The sequence below is a fragment of the Melanotaenia boesemani genome, chromosome 4 (genome assembly GCF_017639745.1).
Source record: "Melanotaenia boesemani isolate fMelBoe1 chromosome 4, fMelBoe1.pri, whole genome shotgun sequence".
NCBI classification, from domain to species: Eukaryota; Metazoa; Chordata; class Actinopteri; order Atheriniformes; family Melanotaeniidae; genus Melanotaenia; species Melanotaenia boesemani.
The window spans coordinates 13,825,226-13,846,389 of record NC_055685.1 but is presented as its reverse complement, the minus strand read 5'-3'; the positions used below and the strand labels follow the sequence as shown (position 1 = coordinate 13,846,389).

At 37.8% G+C, this 21,164-nt stretch overlaps 1 protein-coding gene and 1 long non-coding RNA gene across 2 annotated transcripts in view; both read left to right on the top strand.

Annotated features, from left to right (window-relative positions):
- dlc1 (DLC1 Rho GTPase activating protein) overlaps positions 1–21,164 on the top strand; it is an 82,675-nt gene that overhangs the window by 17,331 nt on the left and 44,180 nt on the right. The window contains exon 5 of the mRNA XM_041982388.1: positions 8,476–8,509. Coding sequence (XP_041838322.1) covers positions 8,476–8,509 — 34 coding nt within the window. The remainder of the gene's footprint in view (positions 1–8,475; positions 8,510–21,164) is intronic.
- LOC121637985 lies at positions 3,686–4,953 on the top strand. Its single transcript, XR_006009978.1, has 3 exons — positions 3,686–4,126; positions 4,534–4,593; positions 4,916–4,953. It is a non-coding gene; the product is annotated as an uncharacterized LOC121637985 (long non-coding RNA).

Below are 21,164 nucleotides of genomic sequence, written 5' to 3'. Positions count from 1 at the left end.
ACTTGTTTAGACTTATTGTCTTGCCCAGAGATGGATTCCAGGAGCCAGTCAACAACAACAACACTTCACAGGAGTCCAGCACTAAACCCCTCCAGACACTACCTGGAACTAGAAGCCCAATACTTTGGCTTAATCATGTAAACAACTACAAATGTGTGTTTTTGTGTGTGTGCTAGGACATATCTCTCTGTCCCACACTTTTATATCACCCCATAGAGATCATACTCATGACTCAGAGTTTAGTGAGGGAATAAGGTCTCAGTTGGCAGTTTTAATATGTGTGTGTGTGTGGGGGGGGGGGGGGGAGTCCACAGTGTGTATGGTATATACATTAACCTCTAAAAACTACTGAGAGTGGCTCAGTCCTGCTATTGATTTTACTGCAGTACTAGAAGTCAGTCAAAATATGGTTAGGAGTTGTTTTCATTTCAAATTACTGTTAAATTCAACATATGGACAGTAATAATGCCTTTTCTGCTGGAAATGTTCCAATGCATCATTACAACAAGTCATTAAATCACTTCCTGTTGAAACACTTTAAGTGTGACATATTGAGACTATTAAAATATGGAAAGAAAAGAGAAACAATGAGAGATTTGTAGCATGGGATTAAACTTCAACTTAAGGAATTTGCAAAAATGAAATTGTTTCCCATGTCTGTCTTATACGTGCTCCCATGGGTTGACAGAGGATGGAGAAAAAATTCCTTTGTAAATGCAGAGCAGAAAGAGCACATTCATGCTGGTCAAAAAAAAAAAAAAAAAAAAAAAAAAAAAAATGACTCCAGATAACATCTCCAAGGTTGGCATTGTGCACATGTATACTCACACACATCTCTCTTCCCTCCACCACACTGTTACCTTAAACATGCAGTGCTTGAGACGCTAGCTTACCTGAACATAGGCCATCTGCACCTATTTAGCCATTTGCACTAAGTGGTGGAGAAAAGGGTTTGGGTTAGCTTAAGCCCCCCCTAATCCTTAGCCTGCACAGACCATGGGTGGTCACATATACACAGACACACACATGCACACATAGTGTAGCAGCAGTGCATGAAGGGGGATGGGAATGATAGGCTGGTGGTGGGGTTAAAACAGGCTTGGTGGACTTCTTGGGTTAGTTGTGCAATGGCCACATGCCACTGACTTGCATAACATCTTTGACTGACGTGCACAGAAATGTGTGCATTCAGTCACAAACAAAGGGTCCATTACTGAAAAACAAAAGTATATTGGTCACTAATGGAAGGTGCTGAATGACATCACACAGTAAAAAATGCAACTAAATAAGGCTACAAAATCTGTAAAAGAAAACAAACTTGGGTGTAAACTCTATATACTACCTTTATTTAGACCAGGGGTGTCCAGCGCCGGTCCTCGAGGGCCACAATTCTGCAGGTTTTGCAGGTGTCCCTGCTCCAAAACCACCTGATTAAAGTTAATGAGTAATTGTGCAAAACGCAATTAGCTGTTGGATCCATTTCATTTGAGTCAGGTGTGTTGCAGCAGCAGCACTAAAAATTTGCAGGACAGTGGCCCTTGAGGACCGACTTTGGACACCACGGAATTAGATAATTAAAACATTACTGTAAGTCCTACTGTAAGTCCTTATAAAAGACCCAAAGACCCAAGATAGACACTGGTGGTGTGTACTTCAGTAAAATGTCTCTGATGCTTTCTGGTAACGATATAAAAAGGTTTTCTTGTAGCTTTTTTAAATATCTGTACTTAAACTGAACAATTTAGGCTAAATATACTTTACTAAACTGCAGGCTCAAGTAATGATAATAATAGCCATATGGTAGATAATCATGTTGGCTCAAGCGTTTGCAGGCATCTACACACATATGTGTAAGGCAAACACATGCCATACCCCCTGTGCCCTGCAACCACCCATTAAATTAGTGGCAGTAAATGAGCCAACTGACTGCTCTGCAGCGGAGAGGTCCTCAGTGGACACTTGACACAGCCTGAAGTACCCCACACTGTGACAACCTGCACTGTGGGATGCTAGAGGGGGTGCAGGCACACAGCAAGAAAACATGTGTCTTTGATGCTATGTGCAATATAGCAATAGCAATGAGCAATAGTGCTCAGTGTTTTTGTTCACATTGCTGCTATTTCTTACTCACTAGCATTTTTTAATCTGTACTTGTGGTCATGTGGCTGTGAGATTTACTCTGTAAGTGACTTCATGGGTCACTGATAGGAATCTGTGGCGTGGTGTTTACATAGAGGCAAAAGTGCACACTGGTCAACAAAATGTCTTCAGTGCTCAGCACACACAGACCTCCCACGCTGATTCCAGTATTTAAGGCAAATCTTTTTCTGAGGATGAAACACATAATACAATTCTTCATTTCAGTATTAGACACAAAATGAATGTAAGATATCACATGTTGCAGGACACATTCAGCACTTTTTAAATATGACATACTGATATGTATTGCAGCAGAATGAAGCAATTAGGCTCATGTTACTGTGTTATTTTGCAAATAGTGTCAGTTGAAAATTAAATGAAAACTACTTAATTAATCCCCTAAGGGGGAAATTATAATGTTTTGCTTTTTTTCTGTTTTTAATTTTTTGTTTTGTAGATACTTGAAAAAAACCTCTGTCTGAACACACTATATTGTTTCCTCACTAAGTTGTGTAGAGAATGGTGTAGGTTATAGAGAATTGTCAGTTATGTTCAGTAGTTTGTGCAGCATTTGTTTTTGGACACTCATTGTCCAGGGCTCCAGATTAATCCCTAGCATAGAGGCAGTCTTATTGATCTGGATCTTGATTCTTAAAAAATAATCTGTATGAAAACTCATTGTGTACAGTTTGATGTTCAACAGAAGCCCAAGGACAAAAATCAGCAATGCTACAAGTCCATTAATTTAAAATCAACATGCAAACCTTTAATAAAAATTTTACAAGTATTAATTTTACTTGCAGAAATGTCTAATTTCCTTAACTCCCTTTTGTAAATGCTATTTAGACAGAGTAAAATATTTAAATAGTCAAAAACATACTTTTCAATTGTGTTAAATAATGCATTTGTTTATGGCCAATTTTGCAGCTGCTAGTTGGTTGGCCACTACATTAAAACGACTGACTACCTGTTTGTGATGGTATTCAACTGGATGTTACTTTGACACCTACCATCTATCTAAACACTGAGGTGAACAAAAGCACACTTCCAAGATGGCAACTGACCTTCCCAATGGCAGTGTGCCCCACCAAACTGAAACACTGCTAAGCGGTGAAAGCAACAATAAGCCCAGGGTGCTGACCTGGACTCTGAAACTCTGGATCCCAGTCTTACTTAGTATTTGCAGGATTTACCTGAAAAAGCCTGATTCATTATAGCTACATCAAGCTAACCACAGGACCCAAAGCAACCGCTTCCAACATCCCAGAGCCAAAACCTAAAAGAACATGGCTTGTGTTCACACTTTGATGGGTCAGAACTTTTTTGTCATCCCCTATCCACTGCTGTATCGCTTTATTTTCATCATTTAACAAAACTGTTCTTCACCATTTACAGTCCATTCAGAATGGACTGCCAGGCTGTTGACTAGGACAGATATTCTCATGTCACCCCTTCTACAGGGTCCAATTCAAAATACTCATCACTGATCTAATTCGCATACATACCACACTACATGTTCACTTAGGTCCGATAACCTCAACCTGCTCTCTGTCCCTCGTACCCAGGGGCGCCGTATGGGGGGGAAAAGTTAGGAAGATTCCAAGGGCCCACGACTTGATAGGGGCCCATTGAGATATAAAAATATATAAGAAAATTATTAAGCATTATCTAGAAATAATAGCTATTTTTTCAAGTATAATGAGAAAATGTAGCAGTAAAATAAATTGCCACTCTGTTCTAACTTATTTTTCAGTAGTAAAATGATAAAAAAAAAATTTGTTATTGACGGCCACCTCCATAAAACTAAATGGTTTGGTCCTGGCTGTAATAGCGCATCAGTTTGAATGAACCTGTCGGAAGCATCGAATATTAAAAATGCAGCGAGGGAAAAATAAGTCGGGTTTTCAAAAAAGGAGAGAGCGAAAGGAGCGAAATGAAAGACAGAAGAGAGGATGCCAATATGTGACCCATTTTTTCACCAAGAAAGGTGAGGTTGAGATTAACCTGTTGCTCATAAGCTAGCTACCTACAAGCTAATTTAGTCCGCTCCCTCTGAGGTCAGAGGCATCGCCTGGATGATGCCTAGTGATGCGCGAGCCGACGGTTCGCGAGTTACCTTGGAAAAATAAAAACGACCCGTGTTTGTGTATTTTTTATCTTTAATGAAACCAAGCCTCTTTAGCGTTTATAGTAAACTCATCGTATGTCTGTAGATAATCCTGTGGGCGAGTAGCCTGTTTAATCCACAAAGCTCACAGGGTTGACACTTCACAAACTTTCACAACAAGACCAGGCAAGATGAAAATGCGACAGACCTCAGAGGGAGTACATTTTAGTAAGATACCTATATTAAATTAGTTTTCCTTTCCTTACCCCTTCAACATATTAAAACAGATGAGCCAGCAGCAGCCCCATCTCCACATAACCCGTCCCCCACCTGTCCCAATGAAGAAGGTGAGCAATGTTCAAAGAGTTATATTGAAACTAAGCAGTGATGTTGAGTGCATCCTTAAACAGATTTTATCCTTGTTGAATAATATGATGTGGTGGGTGGAAAGAAAAAAAAAAAAATAAAAAAAAAAATATATATATATATATATACCGTATATTGTATATAAAAGAAAAAAATGGCATAGGGCCCCGTATGAGTATGTATGTGTATATATATATATATATATATATATAATGTGTGTGTATATATATATATATATCTATATTTAAATATATATATAATATACACATACACACGGGGGCCCTATGCCATTATCTTTCATAGGGCCCAGATTTCCTGGCGGCACCCCTGCTCGTACCCATTTGAAGACTTGTGGGGACAGAGTTTTTGCCTTCACTGCCCCTAAACTCTGGAACTTTCTTCCCCCCCCCAGCTGCTGACAGCATGGACGGTCAAGCTGGATGGGTTCTGCAGTTGCATAGAAATCTGCAATCGTACCACAGTTTCTCAGTCAGGTTGAAGTCTGTGCTGTAGTGTGTCTATTCCAACACATTGAACTTTAGTGTGAGGACACCAGTTTTGATTTTGGGGTCATTGTCATGAAAGGGAAACCTCCGACTCATTTGTTGGAAAGCTAAAACATGCTTTCATCAAGGACTTTGCTGATGTTAGCAGCAACCATTATTACCTTAACGCCTGAGACCAACAGGATAACCGGCAGTCCCAACGGGATCGCCATCGTTTGGCGGGATGTGTTATTGAGCCATATTGTTTTTGTTCTCTTACAATGGATTTAATTCTGCTCCATAAGATATAGAGTGATTTTAATATTTTTGTAATAGCCCAAACCTGATTTGTAATTCTCCAGAACCTTGTCATTGACTTTTTTGGATTTAACCCCCTAGTTTGTCAGAGGACATTGTTACAGGGATCTTGCGGGCTGTTCCACTGTAACTTTAAAACCTAAGAAGTGCTGCTGTTTTCTTTTAAAAGAGAAGAGGGTCTGCTTGCAGCTCTTTCAAACAAAAGATTTGTTTTCTCTAATTGTACTGTCATGATCTTTAATATCTGACATTCTAAGTGAGCCCTGTAAAGTCTGGCATAAGTTGTTTTTTTATTTTATTTTTTATTCTCCAGTTTCACTATGCTTTGCACAGTTTGACCATATGGTAGACTTGCGGGGACATCCACCCCAAAGAAGTTACTTGTAAAAAATCTCTCCCACACTGTAGAATGATGGACTCCAAATTATTCAGAAGTGGCCTCGTAACCCATACCAGATAATGACTAATTATTTTTTATTGCTGTCATTGCTGATGTCTTTCCTCCTTGGAACTGTGTTAAATGTATATTTGTAGCTTTGGTCTCCAAAAATGATCACCACATGTAGCCAGAGTTTTACCAAATGAGGTTTATTTTTGCTATTTCTGTTACAGGTTCATTTATTTATTTATTGACTAGTTTTATTTAATTTTTTTTGTTTGTTTGGTTTTTTTTTTTGTTTTTGTTGTTGTTTTTTTTTTTTATTCTATCTGCAACAGCACATTTACATCTATTTTATTTCTTCAAAAAGTACCTTTAACACAAACCTGGATGGTCCTCAACAGAAAACTGATGAAATCTCTGCATTTTCAAAATTGCTCCCACTTTTTGATGACTGATTAAATGACTGCATTTAATTAGCAGCACCCTGCTAATACTTTACTCTCCTAATTTCACTAGAAACCATTAGGTCCATAGTTTATTTATTTGTCACATATTTATTTATAATGCCCCTATTCATAAAACCTTAGAAATGGAAAACTGTTTACTTTCTTTTTCACGACTCTATTGAAGCACAATCTGAAAACAAGCCTCACAAGACAAGACTTTGACGATGGAATTTAGTGGATTACAGATAAAGTGTGTGTGCAGTTTGCCCTGTGGTTTAAAAAAACAAACAAAAAAAACATTAGAAGCAGCCAACATATCTTTATATACTGAGCTCCCTTGTCATCTTAGAATTAGTGCTTGTACACATATTCTTGCTCTTGACTGGGTAATTATCTTTGTTCGTGATATACTCAGACAGTGGACCTGTACAATCCAGTGTGGACAGTGAATGATAACAGAAGGCACGTTGTTATCTTTGTGATTTAAAAAGATTTGTGATTCAAAGTATTTTTAAACATACATTTCCTTTGCAATCAGTACAAAAAGAAAAGGGGATTTTATCATTTATGTCTGGTTTCTATAACATAATGTTCACTTCTCTGTTTGAATCTTTTAAAGTGTAGAGGAGATAGTGAGAAAGATTTAAAATGTGTGAAACAGCCAGCTTGCTTGTTATAACTTGTTTAAATCATTCCAGTAGTATGGAAGAATGATATGTTGCAGTGTTGTGGGTATGCATCATGTTCCAAGTGTCTGCTGGCTCAATAACTTCTCTGAGTGTTGTTGCCAAGACCAGGTTGTCTGGCAACCAGTGTAAAATATTTCAGCACATAATATCCATACAGTGGAAGGGAAAAAAATGTATATGATTGTGTGTGTGGGAACTTTAGTCACAGTTGTACAAGGTTAACCTCGGCCTAATGTGGCTGTTTGTCCCGGCTTTTTATTTACCACACAGATATGGGAGCAGCGTCAGTCTGTCTCTTGGCATGAAGAGCAGCAAAAAATTAAATTCCATACATTTCTTACATCCTTGGAAATAATATTTAGTATGATTTTGACTGTTCTGTAGCTCTTGTTAAGAGTGAATTCCTTTTGCTCAACAGGTTTTAACATTTTAGACTTTGTAGAATGCAGAACGGTGTGTGTTGACCACCTCAGTAAACCAAAGCTCTTCAGTGAACATAAATGAGTGAAGTGGCTATAATCAGGAAAAAGTTTGATTTCAATGCTATGCATGTAAACTGCTCATTTGTGTAATATAAGAGGAAAACAATGCATTTATTGCAATAGAAGTTTTAAAATCAAAACTGTGCTTTTACCTTAACTTTTGCACACATCCAAATGTGAGCACAGCGAGTGTATCATAAGAATTCTCCTCACTCTCGGATCTTATCCCGGGGAGTGTGGATTAAAACAGGTCTGTGTGTGGAGATCAGCCAAGGACCCTGAGGTCAAATGTCAGTGGCCAGAAAGACCTTTGCATTCCATCTGACTGCTGCCCCTCACACACACACACACACACGCACGCACACACACACATTTTACCACTGAAATTAGAAGCAATTACTCTATTTTTACTACACACCCTCTGTTGATGAAGTAGGATTTCTAAGAAACCCGCAATAGTTCCATAAAAGGGCATATTAGGTGTACATTGTGATGAGAATATCCATATGGGATATGTTTTGATTTTATTAGTGGTGTCTTTTATCAGGGATATCTCTGCAGTCTATTCTAAATGAGAGTTGATTCAACACTGACTCATAGGAAAGTGTGCTGCCTGCTCAGATTTTAATGATGTGATATTTGTTCAGACGTCTCTGGTGGGTTCATTATCTGGTACAACCATTTAGCAAAGAGTGTGCACATCAGAAAACTATGCAACCACATTCCTGGTCTCTTAGAGTTTCTGATGTTCTTTTAAATTTTATATATTTATGTATCTGTGTAGTCCATTAGTTTTAATTAAAAACAGTGTTCTAAGGAGACTATGTGAAGATAGCGGTGTGGATTACAGATGTGTAATGCAGCTTTCACACCAGAACAATTTCTGCAGTTTCTCTGCATTTTCTGTTGTTGGATTTCACTTATGAAGTTGGAAGGAAAATGTTTTACAGTAACAGTATGAATCATTACCTTGCATCAAATACAATTACAATGCATCATAACATAACAAAGCCATCTCATCTATAATCTTTTTTTTTGTTTGTTTTTTTTCTCTTTCCCAGGGCACTTCTGTTGTTCCAGAAAAGGAAAAGACTGGTAAGTCTTTGCTGTTCTTTTTATTCTCATGTGTGCTGTTATGTGTATAGTTTACAGCTTGGTATGAGAAACCTGACGTATGATAGTATCAGCTCCTCTCAACACATCCCCTCTTCTACTTCTTTCTCTCCGTTGTGTGAGAGTTAAGGAAAACTCTCTGCAGCTGATATGTCCTGGGCCTCACCTGGTGTCATGTGAAGAGATTTTGGGGGCAGTTTCTGATTGATAACCTTGTCTGTGTTCGCAGTGAGGGGGCCAAAGAGGATTCAGAGCAGAAGTCAAAAGGTAGTTGGGTGTAGGAGGGGAAACTGTGGTTCTAAGATAAGATCTGAAACTCATCTTTTAAACCATTCAGTCTGCTGCCTTTTCCAGATAAGAACCAGACTGGATGTCGAGTCTGATGCCCAACTTTTGAACCATTACCTTGTTTAACCTTTGCCCTCATTTTTTGCTCACCTTTCTCAGAAATCTAAAAATATTCCAGTAATTAAGAGAATAAATCTTTAAAATATGGAAACTTTCCAGATACATTACATGAAGAATGAACAGCAAGCATTCTCACTATTTTCACTTTTTCTATATTTTTTAAGTATTTTCCAAATGCAAACCATGTAAACAAACGCCTCACGTCGAGGATTGCATAGTTATAAGACAGAAGCCAAAAAGAGATGTCACTGACACTAAAACACCATATATTATGGCAGAAACAGTTAAATAATACGTTGCAAAGAGTCAACAGGATTGCATTATAAGCATGGGAAATAGAGAAGAATAAGTGAATATTTTTGTGTATTATTTAAATGAGTGACTTGCTGGAGTAGATGGGGGGACCCATGCTGGGTCACTAATGGGGCACAGACTACCAGTCAGACCCCTGCAGGATGGAGCAGGAGTACTGGTATAACTTGCTAAAATGAAGAATAAGTAGATGTATGACAAACTGGATGTTTTCAGGTAGAAAATGGATTTCAGATCAACTTCCAAACCTGCTGCCGATTTTTAAAAAGTACTTTCTACAAACTGTGATAGTTTGCAGCATGAAATTAGGCCATAACTCTGCAGAATCATGCTGCTTGTATGCTGCCAGTTCTTCTCTCATTAGCTAGCAAAAGTAAGATAGAGAAAGTATTTTCAGAATTTAGTTTTAAAATTATTCTGCTAGCTTATTTTAACACTGAGAGAAATTAAGACAACTTTTATTTTGTTAAACGTTGATGTTTAAAATTTATTTACATGATATGAAATAATTCTGGATTGGCTGAGAGCATTGCATGCATTTAACCTAAATTAGTCCTTAACAATGAACTCTGTTTAGTTTTCTCAGAATCAGTCTTTGAGCTTTCTTCCTAATGGTGTTCCTCCAATGGCTGGAATGCCATTTTGTTGTAACTCTTGTCACCGTTTACTTTGTACACTTCTTTTATTGAGCGATCTGAAGAGCAGACTCGATCATAGTGACTGCTCCCTCTATTCTGGCTCCAGCCTCTCTGTCAGCAGTCTGCTGAAAATGCACACGGTCATCAGGAAGCTATGGATGGACAGACTTACTTTCAGACAGACAGCAGGGGAACAGTGTTCATTAAACACCCTCCTGTGTCGTCAGTCCTCCAGTAAACAATACCAACGAGGTGGTTCCACACGGGGACGGTCTTTCATATTGCCCCCTGCTGTCTCAGAGCCTGATGGGAGTCCTCACTCAGTCTGTATCGCTCTGTCTCTCCCTCTAATTACTGCCACTGTTGGAAAATTCTTCATGGGAAATGTGCAGAAGGTCTGTGTGTTTGTTCCTGTGTGTGTGTTATGTGCATGTTTGAGTTCTACATGTTGGCAAAAGTCCCAAACTCTTTTTTTTCTTCTTTTCTATAAAGACACAAAAGCCTCTGAAAAATGCAGAATGCCAGCTTCAAAAGGTCACACATTCTTGGTCATTTTTCTTCATTATATAACCTCCATCTTTGCATCTTTGTGATGGAACCCAGTTCTCTGGAGGGGACATGGGGGGTGTGATGGGAGTTTTGGGGGAGCACAAAGCCTTGCGTTCATTGTGACACTTCAAAGCCCTCTGTGTATCTCCACCATTTAAGCCTCTGGGAATGACACATTTGTGACAGTGTTACATCATATGGCATGCCCTGAAGGCTCCTGCTCTAATGCCATGAAAGACAGCTCATTCATGGTTAATTTTACTACCACACTTACGATGGACACATACCAGAAGTTTCCACCGCTGTTGCTCTGCACTGAAACAGTTGAAAACCTTCCTGTTGTAAACCTTTCTTTAGTGAGTGGTCAGTTTCTTGGTTTTCCTGTTCATAAGGACCATGTACCCATTTTGGAGATTCTGCTTTACAAGATTTGCAGAGAAATGACCCAAGTCACCATCTCAATATAAGGACGGTCATGCATCGTCTTTGTGTAACTGTTCTTACCATTGGTTTGGTATGTGATGTGTCAGTAATGCTGTAAAAAAGATAAAGTCAAGTTTAGCCTTTTATTTCCACTGCTTTATGTATGATGCAATTAGTGCATCCAGGAGAAAGCCCTCATAGAAATATGGAATTTGAAATGAGATGTAAGACAGCATTACAGGATTTTTTTCTGGAATTGCTGTATTGAGAAATATTAAATGATCTATTACCCTATTTGAATACAACTGGCTTAAATGAAACACATCTGGGCTATATGATGGTGTGTTGCTTGTAGGAAGACAGTTCCTGTTCTGGATTTCAGCTCAGGCTGGTGTGAGTTCTTTGCATGTATGGGAGGTTAATTGATGATTATAAGCTGTACATAGAAGGAAGTGAGGAAGTGCATGGCTGATCTTCTTGTTTTTGCATGTTAGCTCTGTAAGGGACTGGCAATTTCTGGGATAGGCTCCAACACGGCTGCAAACCTGAACAGGTTAAAGTATGTAAAATGAATGAATGTAAACAGATATATTCTGGCTTATTCAGTCCATATTGAAGAAAATTCAACTTAAAAAAAAAAACAAAAAAAAAAAAACATGATAGGCATGTACTTAAGAACAGATGTCAAAATGTGTCATGATTGACTTTGGGTCAGTTGATGTGAAGCAGTCCATTAATTCTTTAGTTCAGTGGGCATTGACTTGTGTTCACTGTGTGCTTATCTTCAGAGGCAGCTTGTTTAGTTCTGTGACCTCACTTCCTTTTATACAGGAAGTTGACAGGTTTACTATGGGTGAGTGAAAACACAAGAAGGGAAATTTAAGAAGCAAGGCAACAAAGAGAAGTTTAGAGTTCATGTTATTTGTAGATGCTCTTTTTTGTGGTTGATTGACTACAGAATATCTTTTATCTTTAGTATCCAGGCACATTTATCTTGGGGTCTTAAATTTGTTTAAAGATTCATATCGCCCAGTTATACTTGATACTGACACAAGTAACCAAAATATAGATCACACAAACTTTTAACCTTTTAACTTGTACAGCCACAGATGCTAATAAGATGTTTTCAACCATTTTCTTTTTTCCATGGCAAAAAAAAACATCTTGATCTGATGGGCTACTTGTTGGCTTCTAAATGGCAGGAAAGCTAAACTTAAGTGGAACCTGTTACCAGAACTCATCCTTAGCCTTAGTTAAACAGATTTATCAGTATAAATCAGTTTTAGCTTGTGTAAAGTTGTCAATCTAACAGTCTTGGCCATGTTTCATTACATGTATTATGTTTTGTCCAAACACACATCAGGCCACTAATCGGCAGTCCTTGTTTGTCCATATTTAGATCTGATTTTAGATTTTTCATTGATCTTGACAGCAGCTGGCTCTGGTGGCTGACATCAGCACATCAACTTGTAATCTTACGGCACACAAGAATGTGAACATTTGAGTGTGTAACATCTGTAATTCTCACTATCTGCCCAGCTTTAGAGCTTGTAAACACAACACTTTACAAATTCCCGATTCCAAGAATAGACTGTTTTTTCTCTTCTTCTTCATTGTAGTTGGGGTTAGAGGCACCATGCTGTGCTTCGTTGATCTAAATATAAACCAGTGGGAATAAAAAACACAATGATGGGCGTCTGACCAATGCCAGGATTAAAGCCTGACCTTTTACCTGGACTCAAAATTTTACTTGCTGTGGCTGTAGATGGAGGTAATGAAAACTGTGGTTGTGGAGGTGGTTTAATACCCTCAATGGACTCCTGTATGTGAGAGGCCCGCTGACATTAAAGAGCTGGTGGCTTCTGTGCATAGTTTGTATCATCATCTTTGTCCTTTGTTTCCCTCATGGTCACCATAAGTTACTTTTTACAGTTTCAGCATTGTTGCTATTTTTATTTCCTTTTTTTTAAAAGGCAAAACTTCATGTTACCTAAACTTTGACCTCTAGGGATCCTAGAATTAGTCATTCTATTCTTTCACTATAAAAAAAAAAAACCTTTGATTGTGCATCTGACTGAGGAATGAAATTGTGCAAATACAGTTTCAGATGAACAACAACACATGCAAAATTACTGTTGTTATTTATTAACCAAAAGCATGAACAAACACAGAAACAGTGACTGTACAAACGTAAGTACATCTCTACTCCCTCCAAAGGGAAACAGACAGTAAGTAGCAGCCAGGTGCTGTTAATTTAAATTGATTAATTGATGATTGGCAATGATTAGTACCTCTATAAAAACAGATGTGTAAGCAGTTTGCAGACCATTGAGGTGTTTACTTAGGAAATGCATCAATAAATAAGCAGTTGCAACCATCAGTATGCAAAGGGTTATGAGGCCATTTGCAGACAATTTGAAGTCCTTCGTTCTACAGTAAGTAAGTACACCCCAGGGTTAAACTACAATGCTCAGAGAAATTGCAACAAGAAATCCAACTGCTACATTTCTCTAATGACATGATAAAACAGTAGGATTAAGAGGTTGTACTTTATTTTTCAAATAAAAGTAGTCTATAATCTCTTTATTCTTGACATGAAGACTGTAGTTGGATGGAAAGTAATTTTAGCTGGTAAAAAGTCAAAATTTTATTTATTATATGCTATAAATCTAAACTTTCCTCACCCAAAAAGTGAACATTTTGGAAGTCTATGTACTGCAATGACCTTAGAGTTGCATAGATCCTGCCATGTAACTCTGGTCATAAATACATGCAAGTGTATTTCCCACAAAGTTGAATGTGTTCTTGGAGTAATAACGTGTTATGCCAAGTTGTAATTTATCTTCTATACATATATTGTGCTTTCTGTACAGATGGTGCCTGAGATTCTCTGTTCTTCTACAAATCTTGTGACTACTTTTTGGCTCAAACAGATCACATTCTCATCCTTTAACTTGAGCGCATTTCCACACCACTTTTCACATAATTCAGAGAATGTCACAGTGGAATCACTTACTCACACTGAATGACTTGCTCTGTCATTTGTGAGCCACTTTCCTGTCACTACATACCATCTGAGGACATTGACCTCTTCTGAGTAGGTTCTTTGACAGATGAAGTGAAACTGCTTTTGCCTTGAGCTTAGTCAATAATAGCTCCTGACCAGTGTCTGTTTTTCTGCTTGTTCCTGCTCTTAGATTGAGTCTACCTTATCTCAGATTATCTCCTTTTCACCATGCTTCCAAACCAACTACAGGAGTCACTGTGTTTGTGCAAGGTCACATTCCTGGCTTCATCTGTCCATCTACACCATACTTGACTCCCACAGCCCTAACTTGCCCTTCTTCTCCCCCTCCCTTTTGACACATTCCCTCTTGTTTCCTGTGTGGAGACCAGTACTGTAACAAGCAGGAGGTAATGAAGTTTTTTTCCCCACACCTGCAACTTAGATATTCTACATGTACAGTGTAAACAATTCTTTCTAATGTTTGATATCAAAGAAAGATATCTATATTTAATGGTTGTAATCAGTCGTATTGTGATATACTGATGGCTCACATTTCATGCTGAATCATCTCTTGTGACTATACATATTTTGCATGTTCCAAAAATACGTTTTCCAAGTGAATGAGTCATTTTAAAAAGAACAGTTCTGTAAGCTTACTTGGGATTCATTTTTCTTGGGGCTTCAATTTCTTTAGCTGTGGCACGTTGAACAGGAAACCATGGTATGAAAGGAAATTTACAACAGGAACTCAGCTTACTGAACTCCCTGAGTTACAACAACACAAGTCTTCCCTGTCCTGCCTGAGCAGGCATTGTGTAATCATTCTTAGTTTACTGTTTCAGCAGATTGCTATGTGATCTAACAGTCATTGTTACGCTTAAAAATGCCATCCAGACCTCCACTCTCTTATTTTCTGCTTGAATACTTTAAGGATACGCTAGTTCCTGTAATGATACTTAACATTGATCATGGATATGTGTCGTCTAATATAAAATTGTATCAGGGCATAAAGTCCTTAGAGATTTACAACTTTGTAATCTGTGGGGTCATTTAGGTCAACGTGTTCTAAGGCTGTTCATTATGTCAGTACCCACAGGGGAACAGCCATGGGAATTACACATCCAACTCTTCTCCAAAAAGAGCAAATGTTGGGAAGCATTATGTTAGGATTTAATACTTTTTGCGCAAACTAGAAGCATTCAGAGAGCAGAGATTTTGGCCAAGCCATAGGGGCACTCACCCTGAGAAAAATCCCAAAAGGTCCAACAGCCCCCCCAATACAACCTATATTTATAACCTTCTGGATCACCAGATCTAGAATATCAAACAACGCTGGATTATCATCTTTTATTTTATTTTATTTTATTTTATTTTATTTTATTTTATTTTATTTTATTTATTTATTGCCAAGGATTCTGGGAATAATTTGTTGAGTTTGACGCTCTAATGGCAAAATCATCCCATTCCCAATAGTAAAGATCACTTTAAAAATTTTTGGATCCAGATGGTGACCGTGTGGTGTTTTATAACGTTTTGGACATTGCTGCACTAAATGTGGGGTCCTCTACCAGAGCTGCATCGATGCCAGAATTACCTTGCATGCGTTTGTTATTTAGCTCTTGCTTTGTGATACAATAAGTCATTATTCAGCCCTCTGTTTTATTACTTTAACATTATATGTTTTTTTTTTTTTTTTTTAATTGTTCCCCATCAGATAATTGAAAAAATATATAAATACATTTTTTAAAAAAAGATATAATTTGGTTTTATGTTAGCTGATTGGTAAATGTTGTAAGCTAGTAAGCATTTGACATTTTTTATTTGAAATACAAACCCAAGGTAATCCCACATGCTAATCAATTAAATATTTATTAATGAAGCTTTGTCTATTTCTGAATGATAAAAAAAAAAGAAAAAAAAAAATTCAAAGGGAAAAAAGTGGCCTCTGTAAATGCCGCTTTTATTGTTTTTATGAGGCATTGGCATGGTGTCAAAATGACCCCATCTGGAGGTTTTAGGGGGTAATGTGATCAGTTAGTGTTAAAAAAAATTCCTGGATCCAGGCAGTGATCCAGATCACCCCAAAATCTAATCAGTTGTTCCTTCATCCATTTTTAAGATATCATGACAATTAATCTGTCATCCAAAGAGGTGTTTTATTACCATTGCCATTTGAATCACATCACCTCTGTCCCATATTCCTGTCAGTAATAAAGAAATAAGGGTTGGGTCAAAACTTATACACAGCATAGTGCATTCCTTATTTACTAAGTTCAGCTCTTGGACTCTTGCTGCAGAATCGTGCTGGTTTAATACATTTGTTATGTGATTTATCACTGCTTTAATGAAATAAGCAAGATCTTCTATGAAAAAGCTATGTCTAGATGCAAGGGTGCTCCAAAACTAGTATATATCATTAAGCATTAATGTTGCATTGTTTTGTTTTTATTTTTCTCTTGTAACCAGCACGTTGGTCCGTGTCCATTTAAGCCCAGAGGATCCACCTTATTTCCTAAAATGAATTTAACATTGTTGTTTGACTGCCAACTTCATTGTTTTCTGGTCCAGAGTGATGTTTAATCTTCATGTATTTTGGAGTTTAATCTTGAATTTGTGGATATTTCACTACAGAATCATGGCCCCAAGATCATAGCCAATAAAAACTGGTTTTGGTTAAGATGATAAAAATCCTCATTCGTTGTAGTTGTTTGTAGAGAAACATTATCAAATAATTCAACTTCATCCTCTCTACATTCCTTTTTATATATTATTTTACTTCAGTCTGTCACTCAATGTTGTAATTTAACCTGATCAGTGTACACATGTAAGCATATTAAATATGCATGTATTAAATTTTCCAATTTAACATTTCATACTATTTTTAGAATTAAATGTCAGGTTGAAATTATCTGTAAATCCCTGCATTGTATTTTTATCAATATTTTATACATTTTTATGTTATCTGATTATAGTTTCACCAGTGCAAATTCATTAAATATGGAAAATGGAGCGCTAGGAAAGTTGGACATAAAGTGAGAGGGAGTGTATGACAAGCAGAGCAAAACGACAAGTTGACGGTCCCTTCAAAGGGTCTGCACACAATTACATTCATACTCAGGCACACCCAAACATGCATACTTCAACTAACTGACACGTTTTTGGTCATGCTGTTATAAGAAAGAAAAAAGAAAAACACTGACTGCATTGTGTTTCACAGACATTTTGATGTAAGCCCCTCAAATACTGTTTATATACAGTGTTTGAAGTCCACCCAGAACCCCCACACTGCCTGTCCTGTCTCCATATGTGGGTCAGTATGTCGCCAGGTTACCCTCCCGTACTACTGAGATAGCTGTCCATACACGTTCCTGACTTGTTGAATTCCCTTCCTGAGGTAGGAGAATTCCATTGTTTCTTCTGTCCATCCCTCTTCCTCCCTACTTCTGGGCATTTTCCCTTCATATCCAGGTTACAGTCTGTCTGTTGCCCCTCTTACTGCAGGTAAACAGGAGACTAAGATGGAAAGCACACTGATACTGACCCAGAGGGTGGCATTTCATTGTCTAAGATTAAACGCATTAAAACTCTCTTGCGTGAAAATGATTTTATTCCAAAGTCATGCAAATCAAACAGGTGTGTGACAGAGGACTGGAAAACATGGTACTTTTATAAACTGGGTGTTTTTCTCTGTCATATCCTGAACCTCCTTTACACTGTCTGAGAGGTCATTAATCCATTGCAGAAACACAAACTACAGGGTAAAGAAAAAGTTAAGATGAGGGAATCTAGCCTTATTCTCAGCAAACCTTGGGAGACCATAAAGTTAATTGGCCGTGATGAGCACAATGCTATCAGTAAGCTTAAATAAGCCTATGCAGGGTACATTACCTTCACTTGCTGGGGCAATCAGCGCGATTGGCTAATTTTCTCAAGTGTGAGCTCAGTATGGAATGTAATGGAGGTCAACCTGAATAGTACATCCTGCTTACCACTGCACATTGTAAACCAAACTCTTGTAATAAGTTGCTTAACCTGTGCAAAGTCATATGCGCTTCAAAGGTACACAGTCACTTGTTTTTGCTTTTATTGTACATACAATATAACTCATTTTCACATTATTAAGACTACTAACCCATTATGTATTTACTCACTGTATCCACCGACTCCTGAGGAAACTATATTGCTCTTTAGATGCCAAACGCTCCACCATGATCACTAGCTGGTCACTGACTTTCTACAGCTACTGTTTAGTAGTCAACACTAGGTTTATTGGAGCTTTTTGTTGCCTAAGCTCACTTCCTGTTGTGGCTGGAAATTAGTGGATGAAAGCAGTGAACCAAAACAGGGTTTAAAGTTGTAGTCTGTTAAACCAAAAACAATCAACTCATAAAAACTTAAAAGCTCTACAAACCTTAAAGATCACTAATGATAATCAAGGCGCTCATCACTTCTCAGTGAAGCTTTGAGAATGTGGATCATTTTATTTCAAAATTTCTCATTGGTTCAGATATTCTCATTTCTTCAATATCATTAACGTTAAATTATTTAATGTATGTATTTTATTTATAATAATGTGAACCAATTACAGTGTTACTGTAGCAAGTCTGACGTTGCTTGATTTCACTTTTTCTCCAGGAGCTAATTACTAAGCCTCCTCACAGACCCAAGAGAGCTGTGCTTGCTCAATGGAAACTAAATCAGCATTATCCGATATACTTAGCAGCAGTAATGGATTCCATTGTGCTGTTTTTGTCCATCTCCATAGCTTAATGTTTTGTTACATAATGCTTACAGTATGCATGTATTTCTCAATAAGTAATTGCACTTTCACTTGTGTTTGTATGTTTGTCAGAACTGTATGTTCTGTTTCAAGAGTAAAGTGTCTTTAATAAACAGAGAACAAGCTAAAACTAACTCTTTTGGAAAATGCTAGTTTAATTTTTCATCATTTTGATGGTCCTTTAGTTCTGACTGCTTCATCTCACTTTTGCAATGTCTTTAGTAGCAAATATGACACTTTAATACAAGCAGGCTGCATCGGCAATGAGTTATATAAGTGGCACTGATGCTGCCTGTGTCTAGACAGGGTAGGGCAGGTAAACAGAGTGAATGTGATGAGGAGGGGGTCAAAGAAGACATGCCAATGAAAAAGAGAAATGTGAGATAAAATGCTGGATGCACTCAGGTATTCAGGGTGCACTGGAGCTTGTGTCAGAAAGCACTTACTTAGATTTACACACACACACACACACGCATACACACACTGGCAGAATAGAATATGAAGGCATTGCAGCACCAGCTGGATGTGTCCCAGCAGTTACCGCACTGATGCTTGCTGCAGCAGACGGGAGTGTACAGTCCGGACTCAAAACAGAGCAGAGTGAGGATGAACGGGAGGCAGAAACCAGCCCACTGCAGAGACAGATATACATAGGTAACAAATACATGAGAGAAATTAGCCTGATAATAATTAAATGTTTGAACATTGACAAAATGCTTTAACATAGAAAATACAAAGAGAAACAGAGACAGTGAAAAAAGTGGATTCCTCAAGAAACTGATCAGGAACAGTTGTTGGCAACAGCCTGGCATAGGTAAGTTTATGTGGATGCATATCGACATGTCTCGCTCTATGAGGCTGCTGCTGCTGCAGAGATCTTTCAGCGATCACATCAGGACCTCTACCTCCAAAGCTCTAGATCGGCTCAGCAAGTCTGCTCGAGAGAATCGACTGGCAGGTGGGTGGTGAAAGCATCAACTGAGAGAGCATGTGTATTTGTAAAGATCTTTAACTAGTGTGTCTAGGCTTCCTTGCCTGTGTCTTGTCTGAAATTGTGTGCAAACAAATGCATATTTTGTTACTGAGTATAATGCAGTATGTGAAGTTTTGTAAAAATGTAAAAATAGTACAGCAAAACTGCATTGTCATCATCTGAACGAGAAGACAGGATTGACTGCAAGGCTTCTGTAAAGTCAGTTTTGTTTCTGACAAACAGATCAATAGATCAGCATCTCACTAACATTTAATGGATGGGTGGGGATGCTGAAGCTCAGAAAAAACTGGATGGCTTTTCATGTTTGTAGGCCCATTTTTTTAGGTTTATGATATTTTTAGAGCTTTCTTTTCCTCTCAGTGACATCATTTTGACAAGTAGAATGCAGTTCTTTTTTTGCTTTTGTTTTTTTTTTTCCTCCAACCAGCTGTCTTCTAAAGACACTTTGAGGTTTGGGTTGTTCCATGTATAACTAATGGGCAAGTTATACACACTAGACTGAATCCATTAGACCAAAATCCCAACTTTCCAGCAAGCTTGCCTCTAAATAATACATACTGTAAGAGCAGCAGCAAGATATTAACAGAGATACTTTTTAGGAACATTGGCCACAAATAGCTAAGCAAACAATAAATTGAGGCTATTTTAAAGTATTTTTAATAGGTGTGATTATCATTTGGTTGTTACACGTGGCAGCAAAACTGGTTGTTTGATCTTTAAGTCTTCAGCCAAAGGTGTGGCTTTTTTAAAAAGGAAGTTCACCCAGTTTTCCTAATAAATCCAGTGGTCACTACACCATGGCAGTGAACTCCCTTGCAGTGAAGACTAGCTAATAAATACCAACAGCCAAATCCAGACCTTTTAGTCTGTTGCCACATAGCTCACTGACCCACATGAAAGCACGAAGAGTTACAGCTCACATAATCATAAAAGGATCCAATTACAGCTCTCGTAGAGAACCACTGTACATATGTGTCATCTCTTAGTCAGTGGACACATTTCATCAACATGACAGAGTCGTACAAATGTGTATTTAAGGTAAAATGAAAAACAAACACTCTGGTTTGGAACGTTAATGTATTGACAAGCCTTGAAGTTTGCACAATTTATTATTGGTGTGACTTCATACATATGTGGTAATGGCCATAAGATGCAGGACCAAAGGACTTTTAGGTCTTATTAGTGTGTTTGCATTTACTTGGGATTGTTATGCCATTAACCTCTAATGAAAGTCATTTATATGGAATTTCCTGCCTTTTAATCAATAAAAAAAAATTATCATCTTCAAACTGATACTTCTTGAAGGTGTTGTTCAAGTTGGAGTGTACCAATAGCATCCTGTAAAGATATCCTGTGCATAATCAGCTCAATGAGGGCAAATGATCTTCAGCTGCCTTGAAAAGGCAAGTTTATTTGTATAATGCAAAGATAGCATGCAGATTTCATGCACAGGCTCATGAGAAAAGCAATGCTTTTAACCTGGATTCAAAAGTGTCTACATTTGGTGATGGATTAATCTCAGTCAA